Source organism: Somniosus microcephalus, unplaced genomic scaffold (genome assembly GCF_052327205.1).
Source record: "Somniosus microcephalus isolate GS21.2 unplaced genomic scaffold, FLI_Smic_1.0 unresolved_chr7, whole genome shotgun sequence".
In the NCBI taxonomy this organism is placed as follows: domain Eukaryota; kingdom Metazoa; phylum Chordata; class Chondrichthyes; order Squaliformes; family Somniosidae; genus Somniosus; species Somniosus microcephalus.
In genome coordinates, this window is record NW_028225185.1 from 32,753,625 (window position 1) to 32,775,363 (window position 21,739).

At 55.8% G+C, this 21,739-nt stretch overlaps 1 protein-coding gene across 1 annotated transcript in view; it reads right to left on the reverse strand.

Moving 5' to 3' along the window:
• The window catches only part of LOC147086755 (contactin-5-like), a 380,876-nt gene that overhangs the window by 41,219 nt on the left and 317,918 nt on the right, over nucleotides 1–21,739 (reverse strand). Inside the window, exons 20-23 of the mRNA XM_085978315.1 lie at nucleotides 20,455–20,591; nucleotides 19,143–19,272; nucleotides 10,873–11,020; nucleotides 7,355–7,602 (exon numbers count right to left, since the gene is read on the reverse strand). Of these exons, the coding sequence (XP_085834441.1) occupies nucleotides 7,355–7,602; nucleotides 10,873–11,020; nucleotides 19,143–19,272; nucleotides 20,455–20,591 (663 nt within the window). The remainder of the gene's footprint in view (nucleotides 1–7,354; nucleotides 7,603–10,872; nucleotides 11,021–19,142; nucleotides 19,273–20,454; nucleotides 20,592–21,739) is intronic.

Below are 21,739 nucleotides of genomic sequence, written 5' to 3' on the forward strand. Positions count from 1 at the left end.
CTCATGCTTGATCGCTTTTATAGCTTTTTTTGCGGTGTTGGGGGGAATCTGGAAGCGGGGCTGTTGTGGATCTTCTGATTCGCTCATTTTTGGTAAAGTATTGTTGATCTTAGAATAAGCTTTTCTGGGGCCCCGGGTTTGGTGTTTCCCTCTCCCTGTTCGCGAACTTTCCCGGTCCCCCTCTCCGACCCCGTGGTCCCTGGGCCTCGGCTTCTGGGTTCACCCTTCTCAGGTCTGGGTCTGTGAGCCGCTGTTTCCCGGTGCCTTCGGGCTGTTCCCCTCCCCCTCAGAGGTCTCTGTGCCTCTGTCTCGGCCTGGCTCCTCGGGCCTTTCCCTGGCTTCAGTCTCCCTCCCTGGGCCCTGTACTCACAGTCTTGGTTTGCTTCTGGAAGCCTTCTGGTTGCTCCCCTTCGCCTCAGAGGTCTCTGGGCCTGGCTCCTCGGGCCTTTCCCGGGCTTTCTATGCCAGCCGCCGCTCGGGCTGTGCCTCGTTCGCCGTTCGGGTGCTGGACTGCGGTCGTCGCTCGGGTGCTGGACTGCGGCCGTCGCTCGGGTGCTGGACTGCGGTCGTCGCTCGGGTGCTGGACTGCGGCCGCCGATCGGGCCGTGTCTCGTTCGCCGCTCGGGCTCCCCGAGTCACCTCGTTCCGGCTGCCGCTGCGTCTCCGTGCGGCCTCCCCGATTCGCCTCGTTTCCCGAAGCGGCCTCCCCGAGTCTCCTCGCTCCGGCTGCCGCTGCGTCTCCGTGCGGCCTTCGCGCCTCGGTTCCCGATGCGGCCGAGTCACCTCGCTTCTGCTGCTGCTGTGGCCCCGTGCGGCCGCTGTTCTTTGGTTTGTATATTTATTTATTTTTTTCCCTTATTTCTTTTTTTTTCTTTGGCTTTTTTTTTCTAATTTTCTCTGGTTTTTTTTCCTTTGGTGGTCTTTTCCTTCCTTACTTAATCTAGACTAAACTAAACTTAAACTTAACTAAACAAACTAAACTAACTTAACTAGAACTAAATTTAACTTTAAAACCTTTTTAAACTTGAAATGAATCTTTTTTTTCCCCACTTTAAACACTAAAAACACTAAAAATTCAGCAGCCCATCTTCAGCGTGTGTATTCACTCACTCCCTTCACCCCCTCTAATCCCTCCATTCACCCCCGCTACTCACTCCCTTCAACACCCTCTACTCTCTCCCTTCACCCCCTCTACTCCCTCCCTTCACCCCCTCTACTCTCTCCCTTCACCGCTCTACTCTCTCCCTTCACCCCCTCTACTCTCTCCCTTCACCCCTCTACTCTCTCCCTTCACCCCATCGATGGGGAGACTCCCTCTATAAAAGGGGTCTGATGGGGAGACTCCCTCTATAAAAGGGGTCCCTGATGGGGAGACTCCCTCTATAAAAGGGGTCCCTGATGGGGAGACTCCCTCTATAAAAGGGGTCCTTGATGGGGAGACTCCCTCTATAAAAGGGGTCTGATGGGGAGACTCCCTCTATAAAAGGGGTCCCTGATGGGGAGACTCCCTCTATAAAAGGGGTCCCTGATGGGGAGACTCTCTCTTTATAGGGGGTCCCTGATGGGGAGACTCTCTCTTTATAGGGGGTCCGATGGGTCAGGGAATAAGCAGAAATATTCAAAGCAGATTTTCCAACAAATTGTGAACAGGATGGGGAAAAAATGCCCAGCATCTGTCACAAGAGAGAAAGAAAGGGAAGGAGAGAGGCGGAGGGATAGAGAGAGAGGTGGAGGGATAGAGAGAGAGAGGGAGGTATAGAGAGGGGGATGGTGAGGCAGAGAGAGAGAGAGAGAGAGAGACGGGAAGAGAGAGGAGGAGGGGGTAAAAGGTGGAGAGAGAGATTGAGAAAGAGGGTTGAGAGAGATAGAAAGAGAGAGGGAGGAGGGAGGAGAGTGAAAGAAAGACAGTGAGGGATAGAGATAGAAAGAAAAAAAGAGGCAGCGAGCGAGGGAGAGAGAAAGGGGAGGTTGGAGAGATATAAGGAGCGAATGAAAGAGGGAGAGAGGGAAGAAGAGCGAGGGAGAGAGGCAGGGGAAGGTGAGAGGGAGAGAGGGAGGGAGTCAGGGGTCAGAAAGAGAGATGGAGCGAGCGAGCACACAACAGAGAGTCCCACCCTGATCGTGCTGGTGTGCGGAGTGGGCATATCAGGTCCTCTTGTTCCTGTGATCGATCCCCGAGGGGCCGAGACTCGGCGGGGTAGGAACACAAACTGCAGCCTGCTCCCGAGGGCGGGAGGAAGAGTTCAAGATGGGAACCGAATTACTCGGGCGCTAGTTAGCGCAAGTTAATGAGGCCAAGCAGATGTAGCGTTCACCAGGGACGGAGGCTTGCTCTTTGATGTGCTAATCACGACCTTGACAAGGGCTCAGATTCCCCTCCGGGGAGTCGACGACGCTCCTCGGAATGACAGTGACTCCGGTTAACACACAAGCCTTTCGCAGAGCATCCTGAATATCTGTCTTGGATCTTGCTGACACAATGAAGGGGCACAGATCCTCGCCGGGGATTGAGAGAGGGGGAAATCAGCCAGGGCTCCTGCTCCTGATCACTGTCCAGTGACCCCTGGGTTAGAGAGAGGGGAAATCAACCAGGGTTCCTGCTCCTGATCACTGTCCAGTGACCCCTGGGTTAGAGAGAGAGGGGAAATCAGCCAGTGTTCCTGCTCCTGATCACTGCCCAGTGACCCCTGGGTTAGAGAGAGAGGGGGAAATCAGCCAGGGTTCCTGCTCCTGATCACTGCCCAGTGACCCCTGGGTTAGAGAGAGAGGGGGAAATCAGCCAGGGTCCCTGCTCCTGATCACTGTCCAGTGACCCCTGGGTTAGAGAGAGGGGAAATCAGCCAGGGTTCCTGCTCCCGATCACTGTCCAGTGACCCCTGGGTTAGAGAGAGAGGGGGAAACCAGCCAGGGTTCCTGCTCCTGATCACTGTCCAGTGACCCCTGGGTTAGAGAGAGAGAGGGGAAACCAGCCAGGGTTCCTGCTCCTGATCACTGTCCAGTGACCCCTGGGTTAGAGAGAGAGGGGGAAACCAGCCAGGGTTCCTGCTCCTGATCACTGCCCAGTGACCCCTGGGTTAGAGAGAGGGGAAATCAGCCAGGGTTCCTGCTCCTGATCACTGTCCAGTGACCCCTGGGTTAGAGAGAGAGGGGGAAATCAGCCAGGGTTCCTGCTCCTGATCACTGTCCAGTGACCCCTGGGTTAGAGAGAGGGGAAATCAGCCAGGGATCCTGCTCCTGATCACTGTCCAGTGACCCCTGGGTTAGAGAGAGGGGAAATCAGCCAGGGTTCCTGCTCCTGATCACTGTCCAGTGACCCCTGGGTTAGAGAGAGGGGAAATCAGCCAGGGTTCCTGCTCCTGATCACTGTCCAGTGACCCCTGGGTTAGAGAGAGAGGGGGTATTCAGCCAGGGTTCCTGCTCCTGATCACTGTCCAGTGACCCCTGGGTTAGAGAGAGGGGAAATTAGCCAGGGTTCCTGCTCCTGATCACTGCCCAGTGACCCCTGGGTTAGAGAGAGGGGTGAAATCAGCCAGGGTTCCTGCTCCTGATCACTGCCCAGTGACCCCTGGGTTAGAGAGAGAGGGGAAATCAGCCAGGGTTCCTGCTCCTGATCACAGTCCAGTGACCTCTGGGTTAGAGAGAGAGGAAATCAGACAGGGTTCATGCTCCTGATCACTGTCCAGTGACCCCTGGGTTAGAGAGAGAGGGGAAATCAGCCAGGGTTCCTGCTCCTGATCATTGTCCAGTGACCCCTGGGTTAGAGAGAGGGGAAATCAGCCAGGGTTCCTGCTCCTGATCACTGTCCAGTGACCCCTGGGTTAGAGAGAGAGGGGAAATCAGCCAGGGTTCCTGCGCCTGATCACTGCCCAGTGACCCCTGGGTTAGAGAGAGAGGGGGAATCAGCCAGGGTTCCTGCTCCTGATCACTGCCCAGTGACCCCTGGGTTAGAGAGAGGGGAAATCAGCCAGGGTTCCTGCTCCTGATCACTGTCCAGTGACCCCTGGGTTAGAGAGAGAGGGGGAAATCAGCCAGGGTTCCTGCTCCTGATCACTGTCCAGTGACCCCTGGGTTAGAGAGAGAGGGGGAAATCAGCCAGGGTTCCTGCTCCTGATCACTGCCCAGTGACCCCTGGGTTAGAGAGAGGGGAAATCAGCCAGTGTTCCTGCTCCTGATCACTGTCCAGTGACCCCTGGGTTAGAGAGAGAGGAAAGCAGCCAGGGTTCCTGCTCCTGATCACTGCCTAGTGACCCCTGGGTTAGAGAGAGAGGGGAAATCAGCCAGGGTTCCTGCTCCTGATCACTGTCCAGTGACCCCTGGGTTAGAGAGAGGGGAAATTAGCCAGGGTTCCTGCTCCTGATCACTGTCCAGTGACCCCTGGGTTAGAGAGAGAGGGGAAATCAGCCAGGGTTCCTGCTCCTGATCACTGTCCAGTGACCCCTGGGTTAGAGAGGGGAAATCAGCCAGGGTTCCTGCTCCTGATCACTGTCCAGTGACCCCTGGGTTAGAGAGAGGGGAAATCAGCCAGGGTTCCTGCTCCTGATCACTGTCCAGTGACCTCTGGGTTAGAGAGAGAGGGGAAATCAGCCAGGGTTCGTGCTCCTGATCACTGTCCAGTGACCCCTGGGTTAGACAGAGAGGGAAATTAGCCAGGGTTCCTGCTCCTGATCACTGTCCAGTGACCCCTGGGTTAGAGAGAGAGGGGAAATCAGCCAGGGTTCCTGCTCCTGATCACTGTCCAGTGAACCCTGGGTTAGAGAGAGGGGAAATCAGTCAGGGTTCCTGCTCCTGATCACTGCCCAGTGACCCCTGGGTTAGAGAGAGAGGGGAAATCAGCCAGGGTTCCTGCTCCTGATCACTGCCCAGTGACCCCTGGGTTAGAGAGAGAGGAAATCAGCCAGGTTTCCTGCTCCTGATCACTGTCCAGTGACCCCTGGGTTAGAGAGAGAGGGGAAATCAGCCAGGGTTCCTGCTCCTGATCACTGTTAAACTCTCCTCCAGTCCAGCGAGAATATATGGCTCACTGTTCGTTAAAGTCATTACACGGAGGCTGATTAAAGAAGTCCTGAGTTTCATCAATAGCCCATCAGATTATTGAGCTGTTGCAGGGCTTATGATCAGCGAACATGTGAATTGGATCATCTGTCAGTAATTCGCACAGAATTTTAAAAATCACTCTTCGTACGAGAACCGACAAACTGGAAACCTTTCCCTGCGAACTAACCAATCTGATCCTCTAATTAACTCTTGTCTCTATTCCTAGGCACTGTGATACGGGCCGTACAGTACCAGACGGGAGTGAATCGTTCCCTTTTATCCGCTGTGTGTGCTGTACATGTACAGGAGCTGACACTGAGCCACACACACGGGCCATACAGTACAAGACGGGAGTGAATCGTTCCCTTTTACCTGCTGTGTGTGCTGTACATATACAGGAGCTGACACTGAGACACACACGGGCCGTACAGTACAAGACGGGAGTGAATCGTTCCCTTTTACCCGCTGTGTGTACTGTACATATACAGGAGCTGACACTGAGACACACATGGGCCGTACAGTCCCAAACGGGAGTGAATCGTTCCCTTTTACCCGCTGTGTGTGCTGTACATGTACAGGAGCTGACACTGAGACACACACACGGGCCGTACAGTCCCAGACGGGAGTGAATCGTTCCCTTTTACCCGCTGTGTGTACTGTACATGTACTGACACTGAGACACACACATGGGCCGTACAGTCCCAGACGGGAGTGAATCGTTCCCTTTTACCCGCTGTGTGTGCTGTACATGTACAGGAGCTGACACTGAGACACACACACGGGCCGTACAGTACAAGACGGGAGTGAATCGTTCCCTTTTACCCGCTGTGTGTGCTGTACATGTACAGGAGCTGACACTGAGACACACACACAGGGGCCGTACAGTCCCAGACGGGAGTGAATCGTTCCCGGTTACCCTGGTGTGTCTCAGTCTTGTTCCGATCTCTTCCTGCTCAGAGATTGCTGAGGGGCTACGGTCTCCTTGTGGAGCCAGTTGGAGGAGAAGAAAGCAGCGGGCAAGGAAGAGGTTAACGACTGGTCAGTCGAAAGTAAATTAAGTAATTACTGGAGCTCTACGAATCTATAATGATCATGAAACTTCATTAGCTCGCTTGAGTTGAACTTGAAGAGCTTGACGAGAATTGTTGCAATCCTCGCCAAATCTCATCAGCTTCCGATCGCGCTCCCGGAGTGAGGAATTCACTATCGACTGGGCTGAGATGACTTGTGAGCCGCCGCTCATTAAAGGGGACGCGGGCGCTCCAATCGGCTGCTCCTCGGGGCGGTGAGGTGTTAAATTAACAAACAACGCTACCACTCGATGGCCATGCCAATCGATGCGCAGCTCGAGAAGCCGCGAGGCTCCCGAGACTCGACGCTCACTGTCACACGGAAGAACCGAAGGCGGCGCGAGGAACAACTTTTTTTTTTAAACGCGGCGAGCGGTTCGGATCTGGAACGCGCCGCCTGAGGGGGCGGTGGAGGCAGACTCGATCGAGGCGTTCAAAAGGGAGCTGGACAAGTACCTGAAGGAAAAAAAGATTTGCAGGGCTACTGGGGAAATGGCGGCGGGGGATTCGGGTGGGACTGGCTGAAGTGCTCTTGTGGAGCGCTGGCATGGGCTCGAGGGGCCCAATGGCCTCCTTCTGTGCTGTGACCATTCTTTGATTCTAGAACTGGGAGGGGGCAGAGGAGCGTTAGGAACAGGAGCAGGTCATTCAGCCCCTCGAGCCTGCTCCACCAGTCAATCTGATCGACACTGCAAATGGCCGCCAGCATGGGATAGACAGGCACAGTTGGAATAGTGGACACTGCAAATGGCCGCCAGCATGGGATAGACGGACACAGTTGGAATAGTGGACACTGCAAATGGCCGCCAGCGTGGGATAGACGGACACAGTTGGAATAGTGGACGCTGCAAATGGCCACCAGCATGGGACAGACGGACACAGTTGGAATAGTGGACACTGCAAATGGCCACCAGCGTGGGACAGACGGACACAGTTGGAATAGTGGACACTGCAAATGGCCGCCAGCGTGAGACAGATGAACACAGTTGGAATAATGGACACTGCAAATGACTGCCAGCGTGGGACAGACGGACACAGTTGGAATAGTGGACATTGCAAATGGCTGCCAGTTTGGGACAGATGGACACAGTTGGAATAGTGGACATTGCAAATGGCTGCCAGCGTGGGACAGATGGACATAGTTGTAATAATGGACATTGCAAATGGCCGCCCGCGTGGGACAGACGGAAACAGTTGGAATAGTGGACACTGCAAATGGCCGCCAGTTTGGGACAGACGGCCAGAGTTACAATAGTGGACACTGCAAATGGTCGCCAGCATGGGACAGATGGACACTAATACTGGACGCTGGCTGCCTCCACTCCTCGCAGACGCACAGCGAAGAGCCAGCCGGGAGCTCACCGTGGCAGCCGCCTCTCGATTCCGCGGACAGGTCCCAGGATGGACAGGCGCGGATGCCAGGAAATCGGAAGCACGAGCGGCAAATTGCTGGGAACAGACAGCTGGGACCTCAGCATCGGAGAAGAGATTGGAGCAGCTCATTAGAACATGAGAACATAAGAAATAGGAGCAGGAGTCGGCCATTCGGCCCCTCGAGCCTGCTCCGCCATTCAATAAGATCACGGCTGATCATCCACCTCATCTCCACTTTCCCGCCCTATCCCCATATCCCTTGATTCCCTTAATATTCAAAAATCTCTTGATCTCTGCCTTGAATAGACTCAACGACTGAGCCTCCACAGCCCTCTGGGGTCGAGAATTCCAAAGGTTCACCGCCCTCTGAGTGAAGAAATTCCTCCTCATCTCAGTCCGAAATGGCCGACCCCTTATCCTGAGACTGTGACCCCTGGTTCTAGACTCTCCAGCCAGGGGGGAAACAGCCTCTCAGCATCTACCCTGTCAATCCCCCCCTCAGAATCTTATATGTTTCAATGAGATCACCTCTCATTCTTCTAAACTCTAGAGAATATAGGCCCAATCTACTCAATCTCTCCTCATAGGGCAATCCCCCCATCCCAGGAACCAGTCTGGTGAACCTTCGTTGCACTCCCTCTATGGCAAGTATATCCTTCCTTAGGTAAGGAGACCAAAACTGTACACAGTACTCCAGGTGTGGTCTCACCAGGGCCCTATATAATTGCAGTAAGACGTCTTTACTCTTATACTCAAATCCTCTTGTAATAAAGACCAACATACCGTTTGCTTTCCGAATTGCTTGCTGTACCTGCCTGTTAACTTTCAGTGATTCGTGTACAAGGACACCCAGGTCCCTCTGAACACCAACGTTTCCCAATCTCTCACCATTTAAAAATACTCTGCTTTTCTATTTTTACGTTCTGGCTACGAGTCTCCGTCACAGACACTGAGCAACCTGCCGTGGCACTTCCTGTGTCTAGTCCAGGACGGGGAAGGGGTTGAGCGATTTGTCCCAGGACATCTCAAAGTCACCCCTGGCTCCTGTTCGACAGACCAGTGACAAATAAATCCCCAGGCACCCGGCCTCACTACGGCAGTGAATTGACTGGCAGGAGACTCGGGCGACGGTGAATCAAAACTCAAGAAGCCGGGCGAGTAGTGGGGCTTCTTTTAGGCTCACCCATCAGACTGGGAGCCCCCGTCACACCAGCCTCGAGCCATCTCATCAGTTCAGTTTAATGGTTAAATTATCCTCCTCTCCCTCGGAGATCACAACACGTCCTCGCTGGTAATTGCAGATCCCATCAATGATCTCAAATCGCTTTCCACATCTTCGCTTTGTCGGAGCGGCAGTACTGAGAGAGCGCCGCACTGTCGGAGGGGGGGTACTGAGGGAGCGCCGCACTGTCGGAGGGGCAGTACTGAGAGAGCGCCGCACTGTCGGAGGGGCAGTACTGAGGGAGTGCTGCACTGTCGGAGGGGCGGTACTGAGGGAGCGCCGCACTGTCGGAGGGGCGGTACTGGGGGAGCGCCGCACTGTCGGAGGGGGGTACTGAGGGAGCGCCGCACTGTCGGAGGGGCAGTACTGAGAGAGCGCCGCACTGTCGGAGGGGCAGTACTGAGGGAGCGCTGCACTGTCGGAGGGGCGGTACTGAGGGAGCGCCGCACTGTCGGAGGGGCGGTACTGGGGGAGCGCCGCACTGTCGGAGGGGCGGTACTGAGGGAGCGCCGCACTGTCGGAGGGGCGGTACTGAGGGAGCACCACACTGTCGGAGATGCGGTACTGAGGGACCGCCGCACTGTCGGAGGGGCAGTACTGAGAGAGCGCCGCACAGTCGGAGGGGCGGTACTGAGGGAGCGCCGCACTGTCGGAGGGGTGGTACTGAGGGAGCGCCGCACTGTCGGAGGGGAGGTACTGAGGGAGCGCCGCACTGTCGGAGGGGCAGTACTGAGGGACCGCCGCACTGTCGGAGGGGCAGTACTGAGGCAGCGCCGCACTGTCGGAGGGGCAGCACGGGTTAAATACAGAGTAAAGCTCCCTCTACACTGCCCCATCAAACACTCCCAGGGCAGGTACAGCACAGGTTAGATACAGAGTAAAGCTCCCTCTACACTGTCCCGTCAAACACTCCCAGAACAGGTACAGCACGTGTTAGATACAGAGTAAAGCTCCCTCTACACTGTCCCATCAAACACTCCCAGGGCAGGTACAGCATGGGTTTGATGCAGAGTAAAGCTCCCTCTACACTGTCCCATCAAACACTCCCAGGGCAGGTACAGCACGGGTTAGATACAGAGTAAAGCTCCCTCTACACTGTCCCATCAAACATGCCCAGGGCAGGTACAGCACGGGTTGGATACAGAGTAAAGCTCCCTCTACACTGCCACATCAAACACTCCCAGGGCAGGTACAGCACGGGTTAGATAAAGAGTAAAGCGCCCTCTACGCTGTCCCCATCAAATACTCCCAGGGCAGGTACAGCACGGGTTAGATACAGGTTAGAGCTCCCTCTACACTGTCCCATCAAACACTCCCAGGGCAGGTACAGCATGGGTTAGATACAGAGTAAAGCTCCCTCTACACTGTCCCATCAAACACTCCCAGGGCAGGTACAGCACGGGTTAGATACAGTGTAAAGCTTCCTCTACACTGTCCCATCAAACACTCCCAGGGCAGGTACAGCACGGGTTAGATACAGAGTAAAGCTCCCTCTACACTGTCCCCATCAAACACTCCCAGGGCAGGTACAGCACGGGTTAGATACAGAATAAAGCTCCCTCTACACTGTCCCATCAAACACTCCCAGGGCAGGTACAGCACGGGTTAGATACAGAATAAAGCTCCCTCTACACTGTCCCATCAAACACTCCCAGGGCAGGTACAGCACGGGTTAGATACAGAGTAAAGCTCCCTCTACACTGTCCCCATCAAACACTCCCAGGGCAGGTACAGCACGGGTTAGATACAGAGTAAAGCTCCCTCTACACTGTCCCCATCAAACCCTCCCAGGGCAGGTACAGCACGGGTTAGATACAGAGTAAAGCTCCCTCTACACTGTCCCATCAAACACTCCCAGGGCAGGTACAGCACGGGTTAGATACAGAATAAAGCTCCCTCTACACTGTCCCCATCAAACACTCCCAGGGCAGGTACAGCATGGGTTAGATACAGAGTAAAGCTCCCTCTACACTGTCCCTTCAAACACTCCCAGGGCAGGTACAGCACGGGTTAGATACAGAGTAAAGCTCCCTCTACACTGTCCCATCAAACACTCCCAGGGCAGGTACAGCACAGGTTAAATACAGGGACACCGAAGTTCAGGTGCATTGACCTGATCCGTTTAGTTAGTTACCCTCTCGGTGACGCCCCCCCACACCTCTCGCCCGTTACCTTGCACCGACCAGCGGCCTCTCCCCCTTCCTCCAGGAGATCGACGACTTTGGAGATGATTGCGGTTTACATTCAATAAGGAGATCCTGACCAACACACACGAGGATCTCCCTCTCCACCGGAGACAAGTCAAAGCTCGGAGCTGACGCTGTGAAAAGATTGGCATCATTAAACTGCACTCGTCGAGACTCCTTCCCCCGTCGAGAAACTGTCTCTCACTGGGGTACGGGTTCCACAGACACTGACTCTCACTGGGGTACGGGTCCCACAGACACTGACTCTCACTGGGGTACGGGTTCCACACACACTGACTCTCACTGGGGTACGGGTTCCACACACTGACTCTCACTGGGGTACGGGTCCCACAGACACTGACTCTCACTGGGGTACGGGTTCCACACACACTGACTCTCACTAGTGTACGGGTCCCGCAGACACTGACTCTCACTGGGGTACGGGTTCCACACACACTGACTCTCACTGGGGTACGGGTCCCACACACACTGACTCTCACTGGGGTACGGGTTCCACACACACTGACTCTCACTGGGGTACGGGTTCCACAGACACTGACTCTCACTGGGGTACGGGTCCCACAGACACTGACTCTCACTGGGGTACGGGTCCCACAGACACTGACTCTCACTGGGGTACGGGTCCCACACACACTGACTCTCACTGGGGTACGGGTTCCACACACACTGACTCTCACTGGGATACGGGTTCCACAGACACTGACTCTCACTGGGGTACGGGTCCCACAGACACTGACTCTCACTGGGGTACGGGTCCCACAGACACTGACTCTCACTGGGGTACGGGTCCCACACACACTGACTCTCACTGCGGTACGGGTTCCACAGACACTGACTCTTACTGGGGTACGGGTTGCACAGACACTGACTCTCACTGGGGTACGGGTTCCACAGACACTGACTCTCACTGGGGTACAGGTCCCACACACACTGACTCTCACTGGGGTATGGGTTCCACACACACTGACTCTCACTGGGGTACGGGTCGCACAGACACTGACTCTCACTGGGGTACGGGTCCCACACTCACTGACTCTCGCTGGGGTCCGGGTCCCACAGACACTGACTCTCGCTGGGGTACGGGTTCCACAGACACTGACTCTCACTGGGGTACGGGTCCCACAGACACTGACTCTCACTGGGGTATGGGTCCCACACACACTGACTCTCACTGGGGTACGGGTTCCACACACACTGACTCTCACTGGGGTATGGGTCCTGTGATGAAATATTCCATTCATCACTGCCTGTGACTGTGGTTGGTTTCAGGTTTCCCCTCACCATGGTATTGCCTGTGACTGTGGTTGGTTTCAGGTTTCTCCTCACCATTGTATTGTATATTGGAATGTATGGAATGTGTTGTGTGTAGGGCTCCGCCCATACCTGGCCTCTATGTAAGCCAGCTCAGTCTGGCCTCATATCCAGTACTGCAGAGCTCCAGATGGAAGATACCTCTCTCCACTGCGTGTTATCTTCTAAGTTAATAAAAGCCTTGTTTTGTTCCGCTAACAGAATCACAGAATCACAGAATCTACAGTGCAGATAGAGGCCATTTCGGACATCGAGTCTCGGGATTATTGAGGCACATCAATTTTATTAACTTATTTTTCAACACAATGGATCAACTCCTGAAACCCGAACGTTTGGATTTGGATCAGCATGCTCCGGACGCATCAGCACGCTTCGGACACTGGTTTATGTGTATGGAATTCTTCCTGGACAATTCCGCAGCCGTCAAAGACGCTACGGACGCTGCGAGTATGAAACTCGGAATTCTGCGGAATTGGGTAAGCCACCGGGTTTACCCCCTCATCCAAGACGCCGACACGTACCTGGCCGCCTGCGACATCTTAAAGGCGCATTACCAGCAGCCTACGAATGAGGTGTATGCTAGGCATCTGCTCGCCACTCGCGCACAGCGACCTGGGGAATCGGTGGAGGAGTTCCTAGGCACCCTGAAAATGCTTGGCAAAGACTGCAAGTGCCAAGATGTAAAAGCCGCAGTGTACACCGACGAGCTTGTTCGCGATGCCTTTATCACAGGCCTCAGCTCCACTTACATCCGGCAAAGACTGCTGGAAAAAAACGGGATTGGACCTGAAACAGGCTGCGGACACCGCGCGATCCCTGGATGTGGCCCAGAGAAACTCGGACGCCTACTCTTCAGCCTGCGCCGTCCACGCCGCCACGTGTGCACCAAGGGCGCCGCCATCTTGGAAGGCATCTTCCCCGCCCGGCAGCCCGACACCGTCAGGGCCCCGCTCTCCCCCCAGAAGCCCTACGACAGCCGCGACGCGTCGGGGACCCAACTGCTACTTCTGCGGGCAGCCAAAGCACACCAGAAACCTGTGCCCGGCGAAAGGCACCACCTGCTTTAAGTGCGGTAAGAAGGGGCACTTCGGGAAGGTGTGCAGAGGGAACCCCGCCGGAAAACCAAAACCCGCCACCGCCGCGTGTGCGCCGTGGGAGCGGCCATCTTGGACGCCATCTTGCCCGACCTCGTGGGGTACGCCATCTTGTGAGCAGACAGCGTGGACGCCATCTTGTCTCGATCAGGGCCCTACAGTGGCATCGGTCACAGTGGACCAGACCAGGCCCCACCCGCTATCCAAATCAATGGTGGACATTGAGGTAAACGGGTGCCGGGTTAAATGTTTAATTGACAGCGGAAGCACGGAGAGTTTTATCCACCCTGAACTGGCACAACAACTCTCCCTAAAGGTGGTCCCTACTCGGGGTACCATCTCTATTGCTGATAAAACCCAGACATCGACCATTCTGGGTTACTGCACGGTACAATTGTCCGTTAACGGGACTGTATACGATAATTTTAAAGTATTAATCATGAAGAATCTATGTGCAAGCGTGATCTTGGGCCTGGATTTCCAGTGCAACCACCAAAGCATCACGCTCAAGTACGGTGGGTCCCAGCCGCCCCTCACAGTGTGCGGCCTGGCTACCCTGAAGGTAAAGCCGCCTTCGCTATTCGCAAACCTTACGCCTAACTGCCGGCCAATAGCGACCAAAAGCAGGAGGTACAGCTGGGAGGACAGGCGGTTTATCGCAACCGAGGTAGACAGGCTCCTGAAAGAGCGCATTATTGAATGCAGCAATAGCCCGTGGCGCGCCCAAGTGGTGGTGGTAAGGGGTAGCGAGAAGAAACGGATGGTGATCGACTATAGCCAAACGATCAACAGGTACACCCAACTAGACGCCCACCCGCTACCCCGCATATCAGAAATGGTGAACCAAATCGCCCAATACCGGGTGTTCTCCACCATCGACCTCAAGTCAGCGTACCACCAGCTCCCTATCAGACCAGAGGACCGCCTGTACACCGCCTTCGAGGCGAACGGACGCCTCTACCAATTCCTCAGAGTCCCCTTTGGGGTGACGAATGGGGTCTCGGTCTTCCAGAGGGAGATGGATCGCATGGTCGATGACCACCACTTGCAGGCAACCTTCCCCTACCTCGACAACGTCACCATCTGCGGTCACAACCAGCAGGATCACGACTCGAACCTCGAGAGGTTCCTGAAAACCGCACAAAAACTCAACCTCACCTACAACGAGGACAAGTGCGTTTTCAGCACCACGCGCCTCTGCATACTAGGCAGCGTGGTGGAGAATGGGGAAATCGGACCAGACCCCGACCGATTGCGCCCCCTACGGGAGCTGCCCCTGCCCAACACTCCCAAAGCCCTGAAAAGGTGCCTGGGGTTATTTTCTTATTATTCCCAATGGGTCCCCAACTACTCCGACAAAGCCCGCCCCCTCTTGAAAGCATCCTCTTTTCCGCTCTCTGCTGAGGCCCACGCCACCTTCAAAAGCATTAAGCAGGATATTGAGCGGGCCACGCTACAGGCAGTGGACGAGAACACTCCATTTCAAGTGGAAAGTGATGCGTCTGACTTTGCCTTGGCGGCCACCCTCAACCAGGCGGGGCGGCCCATAGCTTTCTTCTCGAGGACCCTCCAAGGGCCCGAGATCAGACACTCCTCCGTGGAAAAGGAGGCCCAAGCCATCGTGGAGGCAATGCGCCACTGGCGCCACTACCTAGCTGGCAAACGCTTCACCCTACTTACCGACCAGCGGTCGGTAGTGTTTATGTTCAATAATAAACAGAGGGGGAAGATCAAAAATGATAAGATTCTTAGGTGGCGGATCGAGCTCTCCACCTTCGAGTATGACATCATTTACCGGCCAGGGGCCCTTAACGAATCCCCAGATGCCCTCTCACGAGGGATGTGTGCCAGCGCCACCGGGGATCGGCTACAGACCCACCACAACGACCTCTGCCACCCAGGGGTCACGCGGCTGTTCCACTTCATAAAGTCCCGCAACTTACCCTACTCGATTGAGGAAGTTCGGTCTCTGACCAGGAACTGCCGCACTTGCGCTGAGTGCAAGCCTCGGTTCTACTACCCTGATAGAGCCCACTTAATCAAAGCTACACGGCCCTTTGAGCGGCTCAGCTTAGATTTCAAGGGCCCCCTCCCGTCCGTCGACCGCAATGTTTACTTCCTGAACATTGTGGACAAATACTCCCGGTTCCCATTCGCCTTCCCCTGCCCAGACATGACCAGCGCCACGGTCATTAAATGCCTCAACAGCCTGTTCTGCCTGTTCGGTATGCCGAGCTACATCCACACGGATAGGGGGGCGTCCTTCATGAGTGAAGAGCTACGCCAGTACATGCTGTCCAGGGGTATCGCCACGAGCCGTACCACCAGCTACAACCCCTGGGGTAACGGTCAAGTGGAGCGAGAGAACGGGACAGTATGGAAAGCAGTCACTCTAGCTCTAAGGACCAAGGGCCTCCCTATCTCCCGCTGGCAGGAAGTCCTCTCAGATGTGCTCCATTCGATACGGTCGCTATTGTGTACTGCCACTAATGCCACGCCTCATGAACGAATGTTTAGCTTTCCCCGGAAATCCACCTCAGGTGTATCCATGCCGTCATGGCTCTCCACCCCAGGTCCGGTATTCGTGCGAAGGCATGTGAGGGGCCATAAGACGGACCCTCTCGTGGAGCCAGTGCACCTACTCCACGCCAACCCCCAATACGTGTATGTCCGGCACGCCGACGGAAGGGAGGACACCGTGTCAATAAAAGACGTCGCCCCAGCCGGTAACGACAACAACCACGGCAATAGCAGCAACAACGACCACAGCAACTCTTACCCACCCACTACTCTTTCATCACCCCCGGAAGAACATCGACCAACGGCACCCCCACCAACTACCCCTTCAACAACCCTGGCGGCACCCCCGGCAGAGACCCAGGAGGCCACCGGGGACACCCAGCCGACACCCGCGACACCACAACAGCCACGTCGGTCGCAGAGGACTACCAAACCCCCGAACAGACTAAATCTATAGAAGGGGTGAATGTGATGAAATATTCCATTCATCACTGCCTGTGACTGTGGTTGGTTTCAGGTTTCCCCTCACCATGGTATTGCCTGTGACTGTGGTTGGTTTCAGGTTTCTCCTCACCATTGTATTGTATATTGGAATGTATGGAATGTGTTGTGTGTAGGGCTCCGCCCATACCTGGCCTCTATGTAAGCCAGCTCAGTCTGGCCTCATATCCAGTACTGCAGAGCTCCAGATGGAAGATACCTCTCTCCACTGCGTGTTACCTTCTAAGTTAATAAAAGCCTTGTTTTGTTCCGCTAACATCGAGTCTCGGGATTATTGAGGCACATCAGGTCCCACACACACTGACTCTCACTGAGGTACGGGTCCCACAGACACTGACTCTCACTGGGGTACGGGTTCCACACACACTGACTCTCACTGCGGTACGGGTCCCACACACACTGACTCTCACTGGGGTACGGGTTCCACAGACACTGACTCTCACTGGGGTACGGGTCCCACGGATACTGACTCTCACTGGGGTACGGGTCCCACACACACTGACTCTCACTGGGTTATGGGTCCCACAGACACTGACTCTCACTGGGGTACGGGTCCCACAGACACTGACTCTCAGTGAGGTACGGGTTCCACAGACACTGACTCTCACTGGGGTACGGGTTCCACGGACACTGACTCTCACTGGGGTACAGTTCCACACACACTGACTCTCACTGGGGTACGGGTTCCACAGACACTGACTCTCACTGGGGTACGGGTCCCACAGACACTGACTCTCACTGGGGTACGGGTTCCACACACACTGACTCTCACTGGGGTACGGGTTCCACACACACTGACTCTCACTGGGGTACGGGTTCCACAGACACTGACTCTCACTGGGGTATGGGTCCCACAGACACTGACTCTCACCGGGGGACGGGTTCCACAGACACTGACTCTCACTGGGGTACGGGTTCCACACACACTGACTCTCACTGCGGTACGGGTCCCACACACACTGACTCTCACTGGGGTACGGGTTCCACACACACTGACTCTCACTGGGGTACGGGTCCCACACACACTGACTCTCACTGGGGTACGGGTTCCACAGACACTGACTCTCACTGGGGTACGGGTCCCACAGACACTGACTCTCACTGGGGTACGGGTTCCACAGACACTGACTCTCACTGGGGTACGGGTCCCACAGACACTGACTCTCACCGGGGGACGGGTTCCACAGACACTGACTCTCACTGGGGTACGGGTTCCACAGACACTGACTCTCACTGGGGTACGGGTCCCACAGATACTGACTCTCACTGGGGTACGGGTCCCACACACACTGACTCTCACTGGGTTATGGGTCCCACAGACACTGACTCTCACTGGGGTACGGGTCCCACACACACTGCCTCTCACTGGGGTACGGGCCCCACACACACTGACTCTCACTGGGATACAGTTCTGCAGACACTGACTCTCACTGGGGAACAGTTCCACAGACACTGACTCTCACTGGGATACGGATTCCAGAGACACTGACACTCACTGGGGTACGGGTTCCACAGACAGACAGTGAGTGTCGGCAGGATATTTACCTCGGGTGTGCAGCACATCCGAGTCTGACCCTCACCCCATAGGAGCAGGAACCTTGGCTGATTTCCCCCCTTTCCCTAACGCAGAGGCACGGTGGCCAATTATATCTCCTGCCCGCAACTCAGCACAGGCCGGGGATGGAGCCTGGGCTTTTCCTGCTCTGTGTGTGGGGCTCATAGAAACATAGAAGATAGGAGCAGGAGTAGGCCATTCGGCCCCTCGAGCCTGCTCCGCCATTCAATGAGATCATGGCTGATCATCCAAATTCAGTCCCCTGTCCCTGCCTTCTCCCCATATCCCTTGATCCCTTTAGCCTTAAGAAATATATCCAACTCCTTCTTGAATATATTTAATGAATTGGCCTCCACTGCCTTCTGTGGTAGAGAATTCCACAGGTTCACCACTCTCTGGGTGAAGAAATTCCTCCTCATCTCAGTCCTAAATGGCTTACCCCTTATCCTTAGACTGTGACCCCTGGTTCTGGACTCCCCGACCATCGGGAACATCCTTCCTGCATCTAGTCTGTCTAGTCCTGTTAGAATTTTATAAGTTTCAATGAGATCCCCTCTCATTCTTCTAAACTCCAGCGAGTATAAGCCCAATCGACCCAATCTCTCCTCATACGTCATTCCTGCCATCCCAGGTATCAGTCTGGTGAATCTTCGCTGCACTCCCTCCATGGCAAGAACATCCTTCCTCAAATAAGGCGACCAAAACTGCACACAATACTCAAGATGTGGTCTCACCAAGGCCCTGTACAACTGCAGCAAGACATCCTTGTTCCTGTACTCGAATCCTCTCGCTACAAAGGCCAACATACCATTTGCCTTCTTAACCGCCTGCTACACCTGCATGCTTACCTTCAGCGACTGGTGCACAAGGACACCCAGGTCTCGTTGCACTTCCCCTTTTCCCAATCTATTGCCGTTCAGATAATAATCTGTCTTCCTGTTTTTGACACCAAAGTGGATAACCTCGCATTTGTCCACATTATACTGCATCTGACATGCATCTGCCCAATCACCCAACCTGTCCAAATCATACTGGAGTTTCTCGGCATCCTCCTCACAGCACACACGGCCACCCAGCTTTGTGCCGCACCAGTACCACAGCGGGCGAGATCGGGCCTGCTCAGCACAGGCCGGGGATGGAGCCTGGGCTTTTCCTGCTCAGTGTGTGCGGGGCTCGGTGAGGTGGGGACGGGAGCTGAATCCTGGACGTTGCAATCAGATTGGAGACATTCCCCGGGCTCGTGTCTCACCTTACCCAGGATCTGTAGCTCTGCGCTGGCCAAGGCCGACCCGTGTTGGTTCTCTGCCATGCACTGGTACATCCCAGCATCTGACCGGTTGACGTTGGCGATGGTGAGGAGGCCATTCCTTACCGCCACTCGGGCCTGTAAGCCAAACAAAAACACTGTTAAACAGTAAACTGCCGGGTCTCAGCGGGTTAATGCCCCGGCCAGGTGTGAACTGCCCCACGAACACACAGAGCAGGAAAGGCCCAGGCCTCATCCTGGGCCTAGTGTTCTGCCAGCCTGATCATACGCGGTGTGGGACTGAGACCGCCCCCCACACACAGAGCAGGAAAGGCCCAGGCCTCATCCTGGGCCTAGTGTTCTGCCAGCCTGATCATACGCGGTGTGGGACTGAGACCGCCCCCCACACACAGAGCAGGAAAGGCCCAGGCCTCATCCTGGGCCTAGTGTTGTGCCAGCCTGATCATACGCGGTGTGGGACTGAGACCGCCCCCCACACACAGAGCAGGAAAGACCCAGGCTTCACCCTGGGCGTAGTGCTGTGTTAGCCTGATCTCACACGGCGTGGGACTGAGACCGCCCCCCACACTCAGAGCAGGAAAGGCCCAGGCTTCACCCTGGGCCTAGTGCTGAGTCAGCCTGATCTTACGTGGTGTGGGACTGAGACCGCCCCCCACACACAGAGCAGGAAAGGCCCAGGCTTCACCCTGGGCCTAGTGCTGAGTCAGCCTGACCTTACGCGGTGTGGGACTGAGACCGCCCCCCACACACAGAGCAGGAAAGGCCCAGGCTTCATGCTGGGCCTAGTGCTGTGTCAGCCTGATCTTACGCGGTGTGGGACTGAGACCGCCCCCCACACACAGAGCAGGAAAGACCCAGGCTTCACCCTGGGCCTGGTGCTGAGTCAGCCTGATCTTACGCGGTATGGGACTGAGACCGCCCCCCACACACAGAGCAGGAAAGGCCCAGGCTCCATTCCCGGCCTGTGCTGAGCCAGCTCATCTGAGGCAGAGGGGACCACAATAGGGACGGGACAAACCGAGCGATCGTTTCCTGCTCCTGATCGGGCAGCGGTGACCCTTGCCGGAAAGGATTGAGCGTGGACGTCGGGCGAGGGCGTGGATCAGGCTCGCCGGCGGTGCCTCCCTTGGCTGAATAACCCCCGGCACTCACCGTCGGGGCTCAGTCCCCGCAGGTGCCTGTGTAACCCGTACCGCCCTGTCAGCCCGTGCCTTCAGCAGAGCAGCGAAGAGGTGGACTGCGGATAATCAGTGTCGCCCCTCCCCCACCTCAACCCTTTCCCCCGCACCGGACCACTACCTGTGAGGTGAGGGACTCTCCATTCTTCAGCCATCGGTAGCTGGGCTTCGGCCTGCCGACTGCACGACATTCCCAAAGCAGTCCTTGCCCACTGTCCAACTTGGTGTCGTTGATGGTCTGAGTCCAGTAGGGTCGTGCTGGAACACAAGGAGGAGGTCGGTAGACGTTAGCTGAGCGACTGAACGAGCAGGAAGGGTGGAACAGAGGGAGGAAGAGAGAGAAAGACTTGGAGAGAGACAGTCAAGAGAGAGACGGAGAGAAGGAGCAATTCATCACCTCAGGACGTCCCAAAGCGCTTCACAGCCAATTAAGTACTTTTTTGAAGTGTGGCCACTGTTGTAAAGTGGGAAACGGAGCAGCCAATTTGCGCACAGCAAGCTCCCACAAACAGCAAATATTGGTCTCAGGACACCGGGGAGAACTCCCCCCTGCTCTTCTTCCAATAGTGGCCGTGGGATCTTTTACATCCACCCGAGAGGGTAGATGGGGGCCTCGGGTTTAACGTCTCATCTGAAAGACGGCATCTCCGACAGTGCGGCGCTCCCTCAGTACTGCCCTCCGACAGTGCGGCGCTCCCTCAGTACTGCCCTCCGACAGTGCGGCGCTCCCTCAGTACTGCCCTCCGACAGTGCGGTGCTCCCTCAGTACCGCCCCTCTGACAGTGCGGCGCTCCCTCAGTACCGCCCCTCCGACAGTGCGGCGCTCCCTCAGTACCGCCCCTCCGACAGTGCGGCGCTCCCTCAGTACTGCCCTCCGACAGTGCGGTGCTCCCTCAGTACCGCCCCTCTGACAGTGCGGCGCTCCCTCAGTACCGCCCCTCCGACAGTGCGGCGCTCCCTCAGTACCGCCCCTCCGACAGTGCGGCGCTCCCTCAGTACTGCCCTCCGACAGTGCGGTGCTCCCTCAGTACCGCCCCTCTGACAGTGCGGCGCTCCCTCAGTACTGGCACCAGGGAGTGTCGGCCTGGATTATGAGGCTCAAATCTCTTGAATGGGACTTGAACACGACCTTCTGATTCAGAGCAAAGAATGCTACCCGCTGAGCCAAGGCTGACACGGGAGACCGAGGGAGGGGAGGAGAGCCAGCTTTGTTGGGGTCCCTGAGAAAGAATGAGTTAGACTCGGAGATGGGACGATGAGTTGATCCCAACTCGGTGAGGTTGGAGGGATGGAGGAGGAGGTGAGTTGGGCTCAGGAGGAACGAGACGGGGACGTTTTCAGGACGATTGACTAGCAGTAGGGTCGATAGATCAGGAAGGTTCATAGGAACATGAGGAGGCCATTCA